Source organism: Monodon monoceros, unplaced genomic scaffold (genome assembly GCF_005190385.1).
Source record: "Monodon monoceros isolate NGI ecotype Baffin Bay Population unplaced genomic scaffold, NGI_Narwhal_1 Super_Scaffold_5, whole genome shotgun sequence".
NCBI lineage: Eukaryota > Metazoa > Chordata > Mammalia > Artiodactyla > Monodontidae > Monodon > Monodon monoceros.
In genome coordinates this window covers 106466022-106486864 of record NW_021703782.1, presented here as the reverse complement: position 1 = coordinate 106486864, position 20843 = coordinate 106466022, and the positions used below count along the sequence as shown (strand labels likewise).

Below are 20843 nucleotides of genomic sequence, written 5' to 3'. Positions count from 1 at the left end.
TAAGGCTCCCTCCTCCAGGAAGGCAGCCAGGAGCCCCCAGCCTGCAGGGGCTTGGCCTTCAGGGTGCTTTGTTCCCAAAGTCCCACTCCTTCAGGCTCCAGCCCGCCCTCCCCTCGCCCCGCCCCGCCCCTTCCCCAGGCTCTGGGCCCCACGGGAGGAGCGCTAGGCTCCAGCCCTCTCCTGCGTACTTCCAGGCCCTGAGAAGCTCAGGGATCACTGGAGCTGGGGAACCAGTTTCACTCTGGACTAGGCCCCGTGAGCGAACCACCCAGGAGGCACCCTGCTGGCTCTGTCACAGCCGCAGCTCCAGGGGTCTGCTCAGCGAGGGCTCCGTGGCCAAGGCTGGCCCAGGGACGTGGGGAAACCAGGGGTTCTGCCTGTGGGCCAGCCTCCCCCGCTAGGGGCACGGGGTGGGGGACCCAAAAGGCCTCTCTGGCCCGCTGGCAGAGCCGGGGGGGGGGAGGCCCGAGCTCCGGAGCCCCAGTGGCCCGGGCCGCCTCCATGGAAAGGCCAGAGACGCTACTTAGAGGGGCTGCCCCCACCCCCACCCCCAGCCTTCAGGGTCCCAAGGTCTCCTTAGGTCCTTCAGAAGGAGCCTCTGCAACTCTGGAAAGGAAAGCAGATACGGGGGAAAAGGGAATGGGGTCAAGAAGACAAAAAACATTCGCTCATTCCAGCCACAAAGGGAGAAGAGAAGGAGCGAGAAGGAGCGAGCGAGCGAGCGAGCTGCAGGCCCGCAGTGACCCCAGGGGGATCGCATGAGTCAGAGCAGCCATATTGAGCAGGAAATTACTCACAGACGCTGCGTTCCTGCCTCTCCACTCCCAAGAGAATCGGCCTTTTGTAAATGGTTCCTCTGTCAGTAACTGAGGGGGGTGGGGTGGGGGGAGGCTCTGCACAGCGCCTTCCTGTCAGCTCCTTCCCTTCCAGCTGAAATCTGATCCCTCCCTTCCCAAAACTCCAAATTTAGAAGCCAGATTGAAACTGAAATTCTTTTCCTGCCTGCCCTGGGCTCTTAAAGGCGCCAGGGCTGCATTTCCTGAGGCGGCAGGAGCCCTGCAAGGTGAGGTCCCTCATCAGGGACGCTCAGGGCCACCGGGGCAGGTCGCAGGCTGGTCCCGGCGGGAGGAAAAGCACGGTCTCATTTCCAACTTCTTGTTTGTTAAATCCCCTAGCTGCACCAGCGCTAGTGATCCCTGGGGTCTCCAGAGGCAACACTGCCCCCTTCCTGACCACAGCACACAGAGCTCCACGCAGGCCACCGGGTCCCCACGTCCCGGCGTCAGGCCTCGGGCCTCCCTCACCACCAACTGGGGGCTGCGAAAACCCTGGTCCGGGTGGTGAGCCCAGACTCCGGAGAACTAGCACAATGTGTGCCACCATCAGGAGCTGCGCCAGCCTGCTCTAGGCTGGCCGAGTGGGTGAGAGGGGCTCTCGCCGGTCACTCAGCTCTGGGGCACGTCCCCTGCTAGCGGCCAACGTCCACCACCAGGCCCAAGCACCGAGGCCCCGGGCGAAAACCAGGCCTCGCAGAGAGCCTGTGGAACCACCAAGGAACTCCAGGGCCTGCCGGCCTCCTGCCAGTTCTTGCCTCTCCCTCAACTGTTACCAAAACCTCCGAGTTCGATGTGTCTTTAGTGCCACCTAGTGGCCACTGTAGGATTCCCTCTAGCAGAGGACCTGGGTCCCAGACTTGAGCAAAGCTTTGGGGTTTTCACACCAGCGTAATCGAACAAACAAACAAGGAAACAAAGTTTTAAGCTGGAGTCAATTCCCATACTCCCTGAGGCCCAGCCTGGCGTTCCTCCTTGTTAGTTACTGACAGGGACCCAGGGGCTTGGCCAGCCGGAACAGCTTAGCCTCTTACCCCCAGGAGCGGGCGAGGCCACCCCTTCTCCTCACCCAGCTCCTCCTGGGGCCTCCCCAGCTCCGCACACCCTCCCACCCTACTCTGGAGAGAGCAGCATGTGACTGGCTCTCAAGGCAGCGAGCCAGGCTGCCCCGGAGTCCTTCCGACCTTGGGCTGCCTGCAGTGCTGAAAGCAGCAGATCTCTGAGAATCAAGTGGTGGCCGCCCAGCCGTCAGGACGGCCTTCATTTGCTGACTTGGAAAAACGTGGCATTCCCCTCTGGCCTCTGCAGTTGGGCGCAGGCCTGAGCCGACTGCTGACCAGGAGAGTCGAGCTATGGCTGCTTGGCCAGGCGTCTCCCCCTCTTCAGGGGGCTCAGAACGGGCAGCCAAGAGAGAAGCCCGCACAGGCAGGGGCGCCCACAGGTGTGCGAGGGACATCACCGGGCCAGCAGGAATGCCTGCGGGCGTCAGGAAGGAGAACAGGGGCGAGACCCTCTCCAGGCGGCAGAGCCAGGGTGCCCTTTGGGAGCCTGTGGGGTGGGTACCAGGCAGGGAGGATGCAAGGTCCCCACACCTCCTGAAAGAGAGGCCCGAGCGCAGTGGGTGCCCAACTTTCATGCCTGATCACCCGGCATATGTGTTTAAATTCAGGTTCCTAGCGCTCGTCCCCCAAGATTCTGATTCAGAAAGCTGAGGTGGGGCCCAAGAACGTGCATTTTCACAAGCTCCCCAGGTGACCCTGAGGAAGCGGTCCAAGGCTGCACTGGCGGGAGGCCCTACTGTAGCAGGACAATGACACCCAGTTAAACGACCCCCGCTGGGTGGGCTGGGGGTCCAGGCCTGTCACTTGCGCTTCCAGCACCTCCCTTGGCCCAGGTCCAGCAAAGGCGTGTCCCTTCAGCAGGGATCTGTCCCGCCTTCCACTCCAGTCTCTCCAACTCTTGCAATGGCTTTGTCGCACACGTCCACACGCACACAGCTCTGCAGACCCTGTGGCCCCCACCCTTCAGACCTGCTGCGTCGGTCACCAAGTCCACCTAATGACCAGGTCTTAATCCTTAGGCTCCAGTAGAAATCCCAGAGTACTGATTTAGAGGAAGACAGCCTGGACAGTCAGAAGGTGGCTTAACCTTTCAGAGAGGCCCGGCTGGGCTTCCTTTTCAACAACCCACTTCAGGGCTTGGCCCTGCCATCTTCAGACGGCAGCTCCGGCTCCTGTGTCCAAAGCCACCAGCCTCAGCCCCTTTTGGCCTGGAGGCCGCTGCGGGCCCCTCCCTCAGCCCTTCCGCTCACCTCGGTGATAAACAGGACGCACTCCAGGAACATGTAGTCCTTGTGGCTCTCGTTCACGGCCTTCTCATCGACAAAGTGCCTGGGCTCCAGACACGGGTGGTCTGGAAACAGCAAAGAGCCCCGGGGTTTAGAACCAGGCGTTCGCGCCGGTGGGGCACCGCAGCCCGGTGCCATCTGCACCCACCCCACGGCGGCAGTCCTGCCCACCGCCCTCAACGCCTGATCTCGCTGGAGCAATCGATGGCCCTGTGCAGGTCTGTACTCTAGTGTAATAAGCTCCGGCCCTGCTGCTTTCCAGCCATGCCACCCAGTTGCCTCACCCACGCAGTGGGGCTGTGGAGTGCCACCTGAACGTCAGGAGCACCGTGAAGCACTCGGCACGGTGCCTGCACGGGTGAGTGCCGGTCAGCGGTTTGCCGGCAAAGAGCCTTCCCAGGGTGCTCGCGTGATCGGCCCGAAGCACAGAGCGGTGCCTGGCGCAGGGAAGTACTCAACAAAGGGTCGTTTATTAACATTGCTCCGTAGGCAGTTAATCCTACGTGGAAACAGACGTGGACCCTTCACCCACTCTGGCTGGCCCGTGGGAAAGTGGGAGGAACCCCCAGAGCGGGCCCGGAGCGAGCAGCAGCTCCTCGATGGGCCCCCGTGCACGGCTCGATAATAACAGTGGATGATGCTGGTCACTGAGTCAAAAGAACCCCTCATTTTCAACATAAAACCCCGCAGCTGCCGCCAGGAGCCGGGGCGCATTTCCCACCAGTCCAGCACGCGCCAGGCGCCCTCGCCCCAGCCCGTGTCGCTTTCCATTATCTGCCTCAGCCTCCCCAGCCTGCCACGCCAGCTGCAGCAGGAGGTCGGCAGCGAGCAGCCTCCGTCAATAGCCGGTCTAATGCCTGCTTTCCAAGCTGTCACTGTGTGCCCTGGGCAGGAGGGGAGGGAGGAGGGCCAGGGTACCTCAGTACCTATCAGCTGCGAACTGCCCCAGATGAAGGGCAGAAACTGGAAGTCATCCAGGCCCCACACGCCCTGGCTGCCGGCCGGCTCCATCCTGTACGTCTTCTGGAGCTTCCGCATAACCTCAAGGTACCTGCACAGGAGGGCAGGGAAGGGAGGGGAGGTGGCAAAAAGCAGAAAGACAGTCTCAACCCTCCAGCCAATGGGAGCAAAGGAGGCCGGAAATAACCACCTAAGAGCATAACAGATCTCCTTTTCAATGGAAACCTGCAGGCCTGCGTTACGCGTCAGCTGATACACTCAAAACTATGGAACTTCATTTTCTTCCCTCACACTCAGCCTCCTTTTGGCCCAGGAAAGGGGCAAAACACCAACTGGGAAAGGGGGTTAGTGCCATCACCTCCTGACAACTTGAGAGCCTGGGCGGGAGCCGCAGCTTCTCTTGCTTCGGGTTGCCCATAGGAAAGCTGATGGGAGTCCAAGGAGATCATCCCCTAGATCCCTTCGGGAACCGCCCTTGGAGCTGCGGCATCAGCAGCACCAGAGGGGGGCCCTGAACAGATGTGTCAGCGCCCTCTGGTGACGGAGACACACCCACGTGCCGGGAGGTGGTCTGGGTGGTGACGGGAGCAGGTCAGAGCCTGACTGCTTGGGTTCAGCTGGCTGTGACCTCAGTGAAGGGACCTGATTTCTCTATGCCTCAGTTTCCTCATCTATAAAATGGAAACGAGCGTCTTCGTGAGAATAAAAAGAGTTGTATGTAAAGCGCCTAGAAGCTACCTCTACGCGATAAATGCCACAGACGCATTAGCGGTCGTTACGTAACATTCCCTTCGCTTATTTTTACTTGAACTTGAACCTGTCAGAAGGAGGAGTCTTGGACACCCTGTTCACAGTCACAGCTTGATTAGGACAGGACAAGAGAAGCCACGGCCCCTCAGGGGCCCCCTCTAGCACCCCGTCCCCAGTCTGATGGTCACAAGGAGGAAAGAGACCCGGCTGCTCCTCCCCCGGCCACCGCCCCTCCCGCCGGGCTCACTCACCGATTGAACACCTTGAAGACAATGGCTATTTGGTCGTCCACTCGCAGCACCCCTATCTTGCAGAGACAGCAGAGGAAAGCAGCAAAGGCAGCTTCATGTCCTGGGGGAGAAAACACAGCCGAGGTTGACAGTCTTCCAGAAGGCGTGGGACTGTTCTTGGTCTCACCAGAGTCCAAATCACTGCTAACTTCCCCTCTAAGGACGGAGGTGAACATGGAGGTGACGGGGCCTCTTCCCCATCCAGAAGGAACTAGGTCCTTCTAAGAACCACTAGTACTATAACCCTACTCCTGAAAAGGCCCGGGCTGGTGCGGCTTCAGCAGGCATTCGCATCTCATTCTGGAGGCTTAACTCACCCATCAGCCCTGCCCTACTTATGCAGCACCTACTGCAGGTGGCCACCACCGCCCATGTCAGGCACTAGAGGGACAGAGGCCCTTGTCTGATAGTTTATGACCTACCAGGATGACAGACATTAAATATACAATCACTTCTATGAACCTACCTCTGAAGGAGAAGGATAGGGTGATAATTGGAGGATACCACAGGGGGATCCTGACATTAGGGTTCAGGAAGGCTTCCCTTCAGAAATAATATTTAATTTGAAAGATGAGTAAGAGCTGGCAAGGCACAGGGCGTGAGGGAAGCAAGAAGGGCACTCTAGCCAGGAGAAACAGCACATGGAAAGGCCCTGAGGCCCCCCCAAAAAAACAACAACCACCGTGATATGTTTGAAGAACCCTAGGAAGGCCAGTCTGGCTAAAGCAGAGAGAGCAAGGGAGAAAGTGTAATGCAATGAGGCTGGAGATCAGACAGGCATTTACAGCCACAGGAAGAAGGTTCAGACTTTATCCTAAGAGCAGTAGGAGCCACTGAAGGCTTCGAAGCATGGCCACACTGCAGGGTCAAAGGGCACCCCCCTTCCTTCCCAGTCACGTCAAATAGAAATGGTCAGCGCTACAGAAACCGCCGGCGGGACTCTGGGCCGAATCCCATGGTTCATGGTGTCATAATAAACATATTTGGAGGGAGGGGAGGAGAGAATATTTCAGTGGCTTCCTGTCCTATTTCTGCAGAAGAAGGGTCCCTGCAAGGGCCTGGAAAGCTTATGAGCTGTTACTTTCACCTGCACAGTTTTTGATCACGACCAGCCAGAGTCCAGGCCACCATCACGCAGGGGCAGTCATCACCCTTGCACAGCTAAGAGCATCTGAGAGTGGAGGAAAAACCCAGCCCCTGCTGACCTGGCCACTCCCCACCTCCAGGTCTTCCTGGTCGGCTGGTCTCAGTCAAAGCGCCGCCCCTAAAAGTCTCACTCGATAATAAGCCTGTTCCTCAGCATCAGGGGAGCAGGTGACAGAACTTTCCCATGGCCCAGGTCCAAGGGGGCCCTTCTCCAGGCCTGCCCCTGGGGCCGGGGCTCCTCCAGAGGCAAGGGAAGGGCCCGAGAGAGCAGTAGCTCTTGCATTCGCCTGCTTCAGCGTGGAAAGGAAAAGAAAGGCGGGCCTATCAAAGCAGCGACCCTCCTCAGCCACGCCTGACCTAGATGGAGGACACCCCCCTTCCCTGTTAAGATGCCCACAGCGCTCCCTCTGAAGGGCACCGAGTGGCTAACAGCAATGCGCCACAGCGCTGCCAGAGGCTTCCAGGGTCTTTCAGTTCTCAAGGCTTCCGTAAGCGGTTGTCTCGGGATACACTAAGTGCTCAACAAATTATTAGTTTGGGGATGACGATGAGCGCACAGCGAGGCCCTCTTTACAAGCAACAGAAGTCAGCTCTGCGCTTACAGCCACCATGCATGTGGCACCAGCTCCCCCTGGTGGACCAAGCCAGAGCAGCAGGCGTCCCTGCACCTGCCGCGCTGCACCCCAGCTGGCTCCCTCACCCCACCAACACAACCCAGAGCAAAGGGCAGGCAACCCGAGAAAGGGCCACTGCGAAGCCAAGCAGGCGCCGCCCACGGTAGCGGGTACCTGTGCCGTAGTCGATGCGCGTGGAGTTCCCTACTGACTCCTTTAGGTAAACAGCCACCTCGGGCACAGCAGCTGCCAGATGGGTGGGGACCACTGTGGCCACCAAGTTTTCTGCTTCCTGATAACATAAGAGACACAAAGTGGTGGCAGATTAGGCAGCATCTCGGTGGCCAGGTGCCCAGAGGCAGCATCTTGGCTGGAGCCAGGCTGCCACAGCGAGCAGTCCTGGCTCCCTGCTCTGCCCACAGAAGGAAGAGGAGGGAGAGCATGTATTTTCACACAACGGAGACCACCCTGGGGTGGCTCTTCATCTGCTGACCCTCCCTCCAGGGGACACGGTTCTGGGGGCAAGACAGGAGGGATCTAAAAAGAAGCCATTCGACTTTCCCATCTAGTAACTCACTGACACCTCCAGAGATGTCCTCTTTCTTCATACTCCCAGCGAGGGAGTTTGTGCCCGACGTCCACCAGAGACGTATGCAAGGACGTTCACGGCAGCATTATTTATAGCAGCCGAAACGTGGAAACAACCCACAACTGAACCGTCCGTCAACGGTAGAATGGATAACTTGTGCTATGGCCTTACCCTGGAATGCTGCGTAGCAATGAAGAAGACCCACTGCTCCGCACAGCACAGGGGAGTCACACAATGTTGAGCAAAAGAAGCCAGACATTTACATGAAGTTCAAACACAGGCAAGATCGATCTATAGGACAGCTGTCAGAAGAGTCTGGGGGATATCAACTAGAAAGGGGCACCAAGGCCCTGCTGAAGTGCTGGAATTTTCCATGGCTTGACATGGGCGGATGCAAGGGTAAAAACATGTTAAGATCTATCAAGGGGACTTCCCTGGTGGCCCAGTGGTTGAGACTCTGCCTGCCAATGCGGGGGATGTGGGTTCGGGCCCTGGCCCGGGAGGATCCCACATGCTGCGGAGCGGCTCGGCCCCTGCGCCACAACTGCTGAGCAACCCCCGCCTGCCACAACTAGGGAGGGCAGGCACACAGCAACGAAGACCCAATGCAGCCAAAAATAAATAAATAAAAATAAATTTATTTAAGAAAAAAGATCGATCAAGCTGTACATGATTGACAGCTATGGTTTGTCAGCTTTCTTTAAGTTATAACTTAATAAAAAAAGAAAAATACGCCCATGTGCCATCTTAGAGACCAGAAGCAGCCCCAGGCCACTCTTACGCAAGGACGGTGTTTTGCTGGGTCCTTGGGACTCCCCTCTGTTCCATGTGAAAACACTAGGCCAAAGAAACTAGGATGCAAGTTTCTCTAAGTTCAGTCTATAAACACCTGGCATGAGGGACTTCCCTGGTGGTCCAGTCGTTAAGACTCTGAGCTTCCAATGCAGGGGGCGCAGGGTTCAATCCCTGTTGGGGGGACTAAAATCCCATATGCCACGTGGCGTGGCCAAAAAACAAAGAAACAAAAAAACCCAAAAATCACCTGGCATGAGAATCTCCTGGAGACCTAGCGAGAATCTGGACTCCCAGGGGTAGCTATCCTTCATGTTTATTTTTTGTTTGCTTCTAACAGGTATTACCTTTGCATGACTCAAAAATAAATACATTATAAAAGGGATGCATTGAGAAGTCTTACTTCACCCTTTCCCGTCCACCCCCTCCCCCATCCTCAAAAAAAGAAACCACAGCCTTATTTGCCTCTTACATATCCTTCCAGTGCAAACTGAGCAATACAAACATACCTTTTTTGTTTCCCCTCTTTCTTACCAAAAGGCAGCTTGCCGTGTGCGTAACACCCCAGCTCCCCTCTAACCTAACGGTACAGTCGGCCCTTTGTATCCATAGGCGGAGAACCCATGGATACAGAGGGCTGACCGAACCTCGCCACTTTATACAAGGGACTTGAGCATCCGCAGGGGGTCCCGGAACCAACCCCCCACAGATGCCGAGGGACCACTGGAAGTTGCGGTCCCTTCCCGAGTTCCCTAGTCGGCCTCCCTATTCTCTCTCAGAGCTGCATGGTGCTCCCTGGGTTGACTTTCCAATTTATTTAACGGATAATAAACTGCAGATGGACACGTGGGACGTTTCAATCCGTTGCTACGATCACCTAATGAACAGCCCTGTGCAGAGGACTGTGCATCCACAGTGGTGATTCCTGGAGGATGGCTGCGGGAGAGGGCAAACGCATCTGTACTCTGAGAAACGGAACTGCCATTTTAACAAACTCCCCAGTGATTCTGATATCTGACAGCTTTCTCCCCAGCCCAGCCCCCAAGCCTGTCCTGCAGCAGCCTCACCTCGTCGAGTTTGGCATACCAGGTCCTGTAGGCCTTGTTCCCAAATCGAGAGGGCTGGTCCACCGGAGGAGTCTCATCAATCCACCTGTCCAGCGTGTTAAGGAGAGCGACCAGTTTCTCAATGGCCTGTGGAGGCAAGTAGAGGGGGCCAAGCCATGAAGACTAGTGTCCCCAAGCTAGAGCCACAGAGGGAAGAAGTCCCAACTGCTGCTGGACAGTGGCCGCGAGGCCTGGCACTACTGGCATCTCCCTGCTGTCCCCCTTTCTTCCCAACCACCCTGAATATGAAGGAGGCGACAGGTGAACACAGTGAGCCTTACAGAAAGGGCCCAGCACTAGGCTGAAGGACCAGCGTGGCTTCTGCACCCGGTTTCACAGCTCATCCGGGGGAGCTGCCGCACGAGCACAAGCTGCGGCCCTGACCTGCTTTACTACATTTCATTGGTGTCTTCCGTTTAGTACACGATACCTGCTCAGCACTGAAAACAGATATGTAAAAAGGAAGAAAACAAAAATGACCAATAATCCTGCCACCCAGAAAGCAACACCATAGGTGTACCCCGCTTTTCGAAAGTTCGCTTTTCGCCGCTTTACTTTTACGGAAGACCTACATTAGTAGCTGTTTTTGCTAACCGAAAGAAATCTAAAGAGGATTTTCACTTTACACTACTTTGGTTTACAAAAGGTTTCATAGAAACGCTCTACTTTCAGATAACGGGGGAACCTGTATTAACATTTTAACGTACTCTTCTATTGCATCTTTTTAATAGTGTTTTCCATTGTTTATCATGGTGAGAATTTTGAAGGCAGCTGGACCTGCCTTCAAATCACAGCTAAAACACCATTTGGTTGCCGCAAGACCTTGACCAAGTGACTTTTAACTCTCTGAGCCTGTTTCCTCATCTCAAAAATGGGCATGATGGAAAATGACTCCAAGGGCCGTCACAAGGACTGAGTGACAATCCAGGAAGCACAGTGCCTGGTACAGGGTGATGGTACACATCCACACACAGACGCTGAAACAGGCGTCACAGGGCACACGCTGCTTCGTAGCCTGATCAGTTTCCTCATGACCCTTGATCCACAGCAACATGGAAACATAATTTCGCAAAAGCCTCTAACAAGTGAATAATATTTCACTGTACCAACGTACTGTGATTTACTTACCAAATCCCTCACTGTTAAATGTTTGGGTTACTTCCAATTGTTCACTCCATGAACAATACCCTTTGCAGAAATGCTGGGTCAGAGGTGCGAACGTGGGTAACGCTTTGTACGGCCAGCAGTGTCTGAGACCCATCTCTCATCTCTCACCTCTATCTTCCCTACAGAGGGCAGGGACTGAGGAGTGGAATCGGTGTGACAGGCCAGGCAGCGTTAGCACACCAAATGTTACTCATCGAGGACATCAGGTGATGCTATCTATCTAAACAAAGGTCTGTGAGGGCAGCTCCAGGAGTGCCCCTTCCAGACGTAGCTCGCAGAAATGGGCCAGGACAAAGGTAACGAAAGGCTCGGGGAGCACACGACACAGGGGACAGGTGGGCCGGGAGGAGGGGCCTTGCCCAGAAGCAGATCTCGCCTGTGTCTGCCGGGTACAAATGGTATAAGGAGACACCTCCAGGCGCTCCTGGCGGGGGTAGGAACTAGCAAGAGGTGCCCACGGGAAAAGGGGCAAAGGCACAGAGGGCGAGGCACGGTCAGGTCTGCCACTGCAGAGACTCTGCAGAGAAGTGGTCCCGAGAGCTGAGTGTGTATTTGTGGGGAGGGAAAAGGCGGCCTTGAGCTAACGGGGTACGTGGTAGCCCGTGTCCCCCGCACCGGGAGGCACAAACCACACTGCAGTCCGTGCAGTCCTCACAAATAGCAACGTGACAGTGGCCCTGATGCTGCCCTCCCTCACCTCCCCTTTCCCTACGCTTGGGGCCTGGGAGAAGAGGAAAGTTATCTGTAAGAGGAGAAAGTTCCCTTTATACCTGGCTGTGGCCAAGGGCCAGGGTGACAAAGAGCTGCATTGCTGAAATGTGACCAAACGCTCTGCCAGAGCCTGGCTTTGTGAAGAACCAGGTCGCCAGGAAGAGCTGATAAGGACAGAGCAAACCTAACCCCATGCAGCAGCTGGGACTTATAAGGGATGGTGCAGTAATCCTGGCCCCAGAAGCACCAGACAGATTCCCCAGAGAACTGTCTTCTCGGCGAGGCACTGAAGGGGATATAAAGAAGGTGCTTGAAGCCAGCGGGGGCCAGGCCCCAGCTGCTAGCTCAGCTGGGCCAATGAATAATTAAAAGTCTCCTATAGCTTCTCTTTCTGGAGAGGGTTTTTGAAGGCAGGGGCTGCCTCTGTTGTTTGCCTTGTTGAGGGGAGAGGGTTGGAGGGGAGGGAGCTGTGGGCTGAAGCCCCTAGGAAGCATGAAGAATAATTTGAGCCGCCCTCCTCCTCCTTGGACCAAAGCTTCCTTTTCAGATTTCATGGACCAGTAAAATTTTCTCCAAAATCTTACTTGCCAAATTTAAATTCTGCCCTCATTTAAAAAAATCAAACGGAACAACAACAAAACATAAGCCTCCTATCTACTATCACCTTTATTTTACAAAAATAAAACATTTTAACCCCCAAAGAATAGGACAGACATAATTTCAGAAGGAAGGAGCGCATTCTAAACATGGGTCTAGACGATCTCATACATCGCCTTGCCGGTTCCCCTTGCTGTGGGTGGTCTGGAAGCCGCCCCCAGGCCACTCCGTCCTCCCCCCTCCCCCCTCCCCGCAGTGACAGAACAGGACCTCGGCCTCCCAGCAGCCAGCTAGGGTCCAGGAGCATGAGGGCTATGCCAGCCTTGCCAAAGGTGGACGGACTGGGCCAGGGCAGGGCCAGGCCTTACCCGACAGACCGAAACTACAGCTAGAGAGCTGGGTGGACAAGGCACTGAGAGGCTGCTCAGGCCTGGGGTCTGAGATAAGATAAAGCTCAAGGGGGCTCTGGGCTGCCTGGGACAGGAACACAGGAGGCCGCTGGAGGCCTGGCACCGGGGCTGGGATGGCATCCAGCAAGGGCCGAGAGCTTGCCCGTGCCTATCAGCCTCCCCACAGCTCTCACCCTCCCTCTACAAACAAGCCGGTCTTTGAAACACAGCCAAAGAGCACCAAGCAGTGTACGCCCTGCAACTCAGCATTTCCACCTCTCGGAATGAATCCTTAGGAAAGAACGCCCACAGGTCTATGTGCGACGGTGTTCAGAGCAGCAATGTTTAGGGAAATAACCTCAAAGTCTAAGTGGGGGACTGTTTAAACCAGCGAGGGCATGGCTCAGGGGGCAGAGGAGCCCCCCGGGCAGGTCCGGGCGACAGTCCCCTCGCTGTGAGCAGCAGGCTGCCCTTGGGAGCCCGTCACGGGGAGGAATACAGGGCGCGGCCAGCGTTTTTGTTCGTGTTATACACGTTTCTAGCAGTAATCTCTTTTTTCTTTTTTTAAGATTTTTTTGACGTGGACTTTTTTTTTTTTAAGTCTTTATTGTATTTGTCACAATATTGTTTCGTTTTATGTTTTGGATTTTTGGCCGCGAGGCATGTGGGATCTGAGCTCCCCGACCAGGGACTGAACCCACACTCCCTGCACTAGCAGGTGGAGTCCCAACCACTGGACCGCCAGGGAAGTCCCCTCTAACAGTAATCCCTTCAGTGAGCACATTTACCTCTTTTGTGATCATTTTTAATTTAAAAAGTTACATACAGACGCCAGTTGACAAAAATGCAGGCTAGGGAATTCCCTGGCGGTCCAGTGGTTAGGACTCCACGCTTCCAATACTGGGGCCCAGGTTCAGTCCCTGGTCGGGGAACTAAGATCCCACAAGCCACACGGTGCGGCCCCAAACAAAAGAACAACAAAACGAAACAAAACAAAAATGCAGGCTATAAAGCAGCTTATATACCTTGATCTCAATTTTATAAATACACATCTATGCACAGATTTTTTTTTTTAATTAGAAATGCAGACACTAAAATGTCAGCGGCACGTGTGTCTGGGCGATCTTAGTTTCTGCACTGGGCCCACTGTGGGCTCTTGGCAGCTATTTTTGGAAAGACCCGGCCCGGCAGGCTCCTGCCTTTGCCTACCTCGGAGACTCTGTACTCGAAGCTCAGCTTCTTCCCCTTCACACCTTCGTTGAGGGTGAGGATGAATCCGATGTAGTCAGCGTACGCCTGCAAACAGAGTGGGGGCGGGACGTGGAGAAGGGTGTCAGAGCCCCACCCTCTACACCCTTGACAGCCCCCAGCTCCACCCAGTTACCAAAGAGCTCCAAGCTGCCCCCGGCTCCCACCCCGACAGCAGGAGCAGCAGAAAGATAACGCCAAGCACCCAACCCTGATCCTCCATCCAAAACCACTGGCAGGCCAATGACCACAGTGACACCTGGACCTCCAACCAGAGTCTACTGTGCACTCACCATGGCTGCCAGCAGTTTCTTTATACAACAACCCCACAAGGTAGACACTATCATTGTCCCCATTTCACAGGTGAGGAAACCAAGGCTTCAGGGGAAGTGACTCCTAAGACCAAGATGTCGTTAGATGTGGAGCTGGGACCCAGCCAGCCAAACTCCAAAGTAGAGCGGCAAGTACAACACCGTTATACTATACCACCAAGGGTCCAGCCCCTGGTAACTTTCCAGATGTTTCTCCCGCCAGGCAGGCCAGGCTGCATACCTGCATTGCAGATGCCCTGTTCCCAGGAGATGAAGCTGCTTTCTGCCCATGGCCAGGTCTCCCAGCACACCCATCCCCAGCTTCCAACTGGGCAACCTCTTCCCCACGGGGCTGCAGGTTACAGCCAGCAGAGGCCTAAGAAAGCACTGAGGTGCAGGCCCCTGTAGAGGCAGCTCCTGGCAGCAAGCAACTTCTGTGTGGCCTTGTTTCTTCTGCATCCCTTTTGCCTCTCACTTTCCTGCTTCCTCTTTATCCAACACTTAAGGATGTCAGGGGGCGGGGGTGGGGGTGGGGAGACTTCCCTGGCGGTCCAGTGGTTAAGAATCTGCCTTGCAATGCAGGGGACGCGGGTTCGATCCCTGGTCTTCGTTGAGGGTGAACTAGATCCCTCACGCATGCCGCAACTAAGACCCAGTGCAGCCAAAGTAAAAAGAAATTAAAAAAAAAAAAAACAGGCAGCGGGCCAGATTAGGCTGCCCACCTACAGCCTAGAGCACAGCAGCTCAACCCATGGGGCTCCAGAGCCAGGCAACCTGGAGACATAACTCTTTGGACTCTCATCTCGACCCCTAGCTGTGCCTTGCTAGATGTCTAAATGTCTTCACCTCCTGGCCTCAGTTTTCTCAATTTCAAAATGGAGATGACCTCAGAGTCCCAGGGTTTTTGTGAGGGTTAAATCAGCTAAAGTACCTGGTGCATCATAGACACCCAATGTTCTTTGGAAAACATCTAGGGGAAAGCAAGGAACTAAAGCCACGTTTGGATTCAGACAATCCTGCAGGTTCAGGGAAGAGAAAAGTGGTGGCTCTCAACCTGGGCGAGACGGCTCCCAGGAGACTTCCAACATGTCTGGAGACATTCTTGGTTGTGATAACTGGGAGGAAGGCTGCTACTGGCATTGAGTGGGTAGCGGCCAAGGCTGTTACTAAACATGCTACAGTGCACAGGACAGCCCCCTACAGCAAAGGATTATCTGCCCCAAGTGTCAACAGTGCTGAGCTTGAGAAACCCTGAGGCAGAGCAACCAAGATGATGAAAGGACTCGAAACCACATCCTTTGAGCAGCTAAAGAACTAAGGCGTTTATCCCGGTGAAGACTTGGGGGAGAAAACAACTCAGAAAAGACACGATAACCATCTCCAGGTATTTAAAGGGCAGGCTTGTGAAAGAGGAGCCAGACAGGCTAGCACGACCCCGGCCCCAACAAGGCTGCGAGGACTCGGGCTCAGCGTAAGCACAGCAGACTCCTCACAGAGAACCTGCCAAGCTTGCCAGAACCCTGGGCCACCCTTCTACACAGGTGACACTCCCCACTCCAGCTGCCCAGACCAGGGGTAGGCAACTGGATGGAGCTGGACGCAAGGCCTTCCCTGAGAACTTGAAATTGGCTTTCTTTTTCTTAGTCCCAGTCTTTCCACAGCCTGTCCCAGAAGCCGGGAAGGTACAAGCTGTTGTCTTCTGCCTACCATGAAGACTGAGAAGCACAGAAAACTGGGATCCCAGTTCCCCTGGTGTTTCAGACTCAGCCACCTCCCTGCCCTAGGTTTCCATGTGGTAACCTCCTCTCCCTGTGATACACTGGCTCCCAGACTTGCTATCACTTGCAAGCAAGCATCAGGGTGACCCACTCCATCATGTAGGATGTTCAGCCAATACAGTAACACCCAAGGGGCGATGGCTTACAAAAATCTGGAGCAGAACTCTCCATGGTTAGCCTCACCCCAGCCCCCAGAGACCTTCCCACTAAAGCATCCTGAGTACTGCCCCTGAGGGGGAAGAGACAGCCAGCTCCCCTGTCACCTCTTTCCATAGCTTCTAAACAGCTCTGGCTCCAAAAGCAAGAAGGGTCAGGAGCTCACAGCCCCACTCAGGCCTAGAAAACCACTGTCTTTGAAAAAGCCCAAGTTTCTCATCCAGTTCTGACCCTACAGTGCAGACACCATTGGTACCTGAGAACGCTTCCATTTGCCCATGTCTGGAACAGTGTGGATCTCTTTTTTTGGAATGATGAAGTTCTGAGTGGCTGGAGGGATATCCTCCGAAGAACCTTGACAAAGAAAATGAAAAAGCAATCAGATAAATAGAATCCTTCCCTCCCAACACACACACACACACACACACACACACACACACACTTTTAAACCAAGACTCCAACGCGCAAGCCCTAGCATAAACCAAACACGTACTCCCAGGATAAAGTATTGGCTTGTTAAGCCAAACCCACTGGCTTCCTGCCTTTCCTCACTCTGCGAGGAGCTGGGCAATCCTGGCAACCCCCTCAACAACTGATACGTCCTGTGGATCTGCCATGCCCTCTCCTCCTGCTTCCCAAGCAGGCAGAAAGGTTAGAAGAATAAAGCCAAGTTGACCTTTTAGACATAAACAGGCAACTCAAAGAAGAAGAAGGGGAAAAAAAAAAAGGCCAAGAAACATTTGAAAAAAATTACCAACATCCCGAATAAGCAAAGAGATGTAAATTAGATGAGACTGCTTTTCTAAATCAGGTTGGCAGATTAAAAACATCTGGCACTGATTGGGGAAGGGGAAACAGGAACTCTCCTGCACTGTTGGTGGGAGTCTTAGATGGTAGAATCTGCTGAGGGGGCAACTCAGCACTGCCTTTTGAAGTAAAAACTGCATACTACACCCACTGAGCCAACAGGAGGAATCAACCCTACAGATGTGCCCACAGAAATAGACAAAGATGTATATAAAAGTGCTTACTGCATCGAAAAAAATTAGAAACAACCCAAATATCGATCAATAAGGTGATGGATTAATAATGATATGCCCGTATGATGGAAATCTTCCTAGCTTTTGAAAAGAACAAAATCTAAATTACTGACATGAGAAAAACAGCCTAAATATTAATAAATGAAGAAACAAAACTGCAGTATATTATATACAATATAATCTTACTTTTGTAAACGAAAAATTTACATACTAATATGAATAACACATATACCTATTAGCTTATGCATTGGAAAAATCTAAAGGATTAAACACCAAAGTTAATAGCTGTCATCTCTAGGAGGTAGGATTTATATACTTTCTAAGCTACATATTACTTTTTTTTTTTTTTTTTTTTTTTTTTTTTGCAGTACGCGGGCCCCTCACTACTGCTGCCTCTCCCGTTGCGGAGCACAGGCTCCGGATGCACAGGCTCAGCGGCCATGGTTCACAGGCCCAGCCGCTCCGCGGCATGTGGGATCTTCCCGGACCGGGGCACAAACCTGTGTCCCCTGCATCGGCAGGTGGACTCTCAACCACTGCACCACCGGGAAAGTCCTACATATTACTATTAAAAACTGACATTGTAGTACTTTTGTGGTCAGAAATAAACTATTTTAAATAGAGTTTCTGTATTTTCAGAAGCTGAGGGAAAGGAAACACAGGGTAGTTTGTGTATCCCATTTAGCTGAAATTTATGTTTTGCTGCATAAATCTTTTTGTTTGATAATGGGACACTGCTTTCTGAAATCTGAAAAACTCTGAATTCCAAAATACACCTAGTCCCAAAGGTTACAGGTTGGGAGTTGTGGGCCTGAATCTACTCTTGGAGATTTGTCAGATTAGTAAGCCCCTTCCTTTAAAAATGAAAACTCTCAAAAAATAAAAAGAACTTTTTAAAAAGTAAATAGGGCTCCCCTGGTGGCGCTGGGGTTAAGGATCTGCCTGCCAGTGCGGGGGACACGGGTTCAAGCCCTGGTCCAGGAAGATCCCACATGCCACGGAGCAACTAAGCCCATGTGCCACAGCTACTGAGCCTGCGCTCTAGCACCTGTGAGCCACAACTACTGAGCCCACGTGCCTAGAGTCCGTGCTCCACAACAAAGAGAAGCCACCGCAATGAGAAGCCCATGCACCACAACAAAGAGTAGCCCCCGCTCGCCGCAACTAGAGAAAGCCCGTGCGCAGCAACGAAGACCCAACGTAACCAAAAATAAATAAAATGTTTTAAAACTAAATTTATTTTAAAAAAGTAAATAAATGAAAATGAAAACTCCCCAAGAAGTGTAAAGGACTATCAGTCACTCACAATGTAGTATAAATCTGTTCCATTGCTGTCCTCCTAAAACCTAGCGCACATCAGCTGCATGGAGAAAAGGGAACAAAGACCTAAGTAGGTTCTAGAACATATGACCTTTGGGGGACTAGAGCCTGCCTCGAGAGGCCCCGAGGAAAGGAAAAGTGCCAGGAGACCTGGAGACCTAAGGAGACAGAGAATCTGGGATAAGACCAAGGCAAACCTCTGCCTAATTCAAATTCAACCCAGGGCCCCAAAAACCAGACCGGAAACTCTCTTCCTCCTCCCACCTGTTCTGCAAGTCCTGTTCCCAGAACCTTCAATTGACGACCATACTATTAATAAATTGCTACTTCAAGTAAGATGCTAAATTAAAAGCTTTGTAGGTCAGGCTGGTGACCTAACCGCATTGTTTTTATGGAAAATGTGTTCTACATTCCAAATTATCCATTTGCAAATGATCTTTGGGAACAGAGCCCTTTTCTAAATTTGCAAGAACTGTTCCCCGAAAGGGACTAGCCTTCCCCACATTATTTCACAGGGCTGGGCCCTGTTCCCAGAGGAAAGGCTACTTGGAAGTTTTGCGACCAATCACTGATGAAACACACACACACACACACACACACACACACACACACACACACACACACACTTCGCCAGAACATGCAATCCCAAATCAAAAAGACAAGACTTCAAACTCGAGACTGTGATCAGTGAGGTCAGACCCACAGCCTCTCTAGCCTCAGATTATTCCGCCTCTGACAAAGGTGCCACGGGACAGCTGGATCCCCTACAACTCCTCAGTATAAGATGGAAACCTCCAGAGTTTTAGAGGTGTTCCTAAAAAATCCCACAGGGTATAATATGTTATCACCTACGACTTGGGAACCTGTCTACATGTTTAACCTGTACCATCTTTGAAAAGGATAACAGCAATCCAGATTTACTGATTACCCCCACGACCCATGATTTGCCCACACCATCGACGGAACACACGCTACCAGCTCGGTGAGGAAGCTACAGTAGCCCCATTTTGAGAGATAAGAAAACAGGCTCACAGAGGCCGCAGCGTGCCAGGTAGAGCCAGGTCTATGTAACTCCAGAATCCAAGGTTTTCATCACTACACTGTCTGAGTTAAGCAGTTCTTTCCACTGCTCCTAAACATCCCTTGTTTCAAACTTCAAAGAAGGAACACCTCCTGGGAACCCGAATCTTCTCAGCCATAGATAACCTCCCTGAGCCTTCCTTGGTCTCAGTGCACAGGTTCTCCCCCCACACCTCCCACCGCCCATCTTCACAGACACATTCATCTCACTGATAATTCTGGTTGTCTTATATATCCTGATGTCATTACCGGAACTCCTAAGGGCACATGCACAGAAGTTTTGTACCAAACAAAATAAATGTCAGGTTTCAAATGCCTTAACAGACCATACCCAGCTCTTTGGGTTTTTTTTTTTTTTGCTGTTGTTGTTGTTTTTTTGTGGCGGGGTAGGGAGTGGAGGGGATGCCTCTTTTGATCTTCAAAGTTTCTCCCTCCTGAGACCTTCCCAGAGGTCATAAAAGGGGAGACAAGGTAGAAGGAACAGTGAATGGTTTCAAAACATTAGCTGTTTTGAAATAGCTGTTTAGCCAACCTATTTGCACCTTTCACAGAATTTTAAAAGTCCTTCTTGGCTCAAGGGAGGGGACGGGGAGGGGTCAGCAAACACCCTTCCATTTCCCCACGTTACCGGTCTAAGTCCCTCGCACCTCCATCCCAGTTATTTGAGATGCACAGTGTAAATAAAAGTTACAGATGGTGATACCAGAAAGAAAGTCGTCTCTTTGCACAACCAGCGTTTTTAAATCAGTGGTTTAGAGGACCAAGGGCAGTTTCCCTCGATAACTTCTTAGCCACTGAAACTCCGGAGCCCGGTCTCCAAGGGGAAAAGAGAGCAGGTGATGAGGGGGAGTCAGGGCCGAGGGGTCGAGGCAGGCCCCACGGAGCACCAGCCCCCAGCCCCAGTGCAGAGTCTAATGAAGACAGCAGCCGCCATCCCTGCCTGCTTCCCCGCCAGGTCAAGAGCTGACTTTAGCAGGAGCAGCCCAGGTGTGGAAAAGGCCTCCCCTTCGGGCCACGGGGCTGCCCGCCCGACCCTCGGGCAACTCAGGCTCCCCAAGTCCTGGCGTTACGCCCCACCCATCGCCCTTTTGCAGTCCCGGGATCCTACCCTCCCTCCAGATCCCCCAGCACTTCTCCCTCGTGGCCCAAGAGCGTTTGTTCCTCCACCTCCCGACCCTCCTCCCCTCGCTGAGCAACCCACACACCGCACCCCACACACCCCACCCCGTCCCCGCCCCCACGCCTGGCACCGCCCCCGACCCCCCACTCCACCGCGGCCCCTCCGCCCTACCTGGCTGCGACCGCCGCTCGCCCTCAGCCATCTTCCTGCCGCCAGGAGCCGGCCTGGATGCCTGCAGTCCCCTCTCACCTTTCACCCCCGCACCCACCCTGCCTTTCCCCGGCCCCACCACGCGCTCAGAGCTTTCCGAAGAGAAATAAGCACCGGCCGGCTAGAGCCGAAAACCGAGAATTATAGTCACCCCAGCGAGGACGCCCGCCATATTGGTGCGGGGCACTCAGGGAGCATGCCCAGCAACGGCCGACTCGCGGCGGCCGCGCTCACCCGGAGGCGGTGGACATGTTGGTGCGGGGCGCCGGAGAGCATGCGCACCAACGGC

General features: G+C 53.7%; 1 protein-coding gene across 2 annotated transcripts in view; it reads right to left on the bottom strand.

Annotated features, from left to right (window-relative positions):
- Positions 1–20834, bottom strand: part of PTPA (protein phosphatase 2 phosphatase activator) — a 28521-nt gene extending 7687 nt beyond the window's left edge. Inside the window, exons 1-8 of one of the 2 annotated variants that reach the window (XM_029202912.1) lie at positions 20516–20834; positions 16041–16138; positions 13501–13587; positions 9389–9514; positions 7115–7232; positions 5142–5241; positions 4107–4231; positions 3145–3245 (exon numbers count right to left, since the gene is read on the bottom strand). In XM_029202912.1, coding sequence (XP_029058745.1) covers positions 3145–3245; positions 4107–4231; positions 5142–5241; positions 7115–7232; positions 9389–9514; positions 13501–13587; positions 16041–16138; positions 20516–20546 — 786 coding nt within the window. In that variant the 5' untranslated portion in view covers positions 20547–20834. The remainder of the gene's footprint in view (positions 1–3144; positions 3246–4106; positions 4232–5141; positions 5242–7114; positions 7233–9388; positions 9515–13500; positions 13588–16040; positions 16139–20515) is intronic. The other variant, XM_029202911.1, reaches the window with a different exon arrangement.
- Positions 20835–20843: the final 9 nt, after the last annotated feature.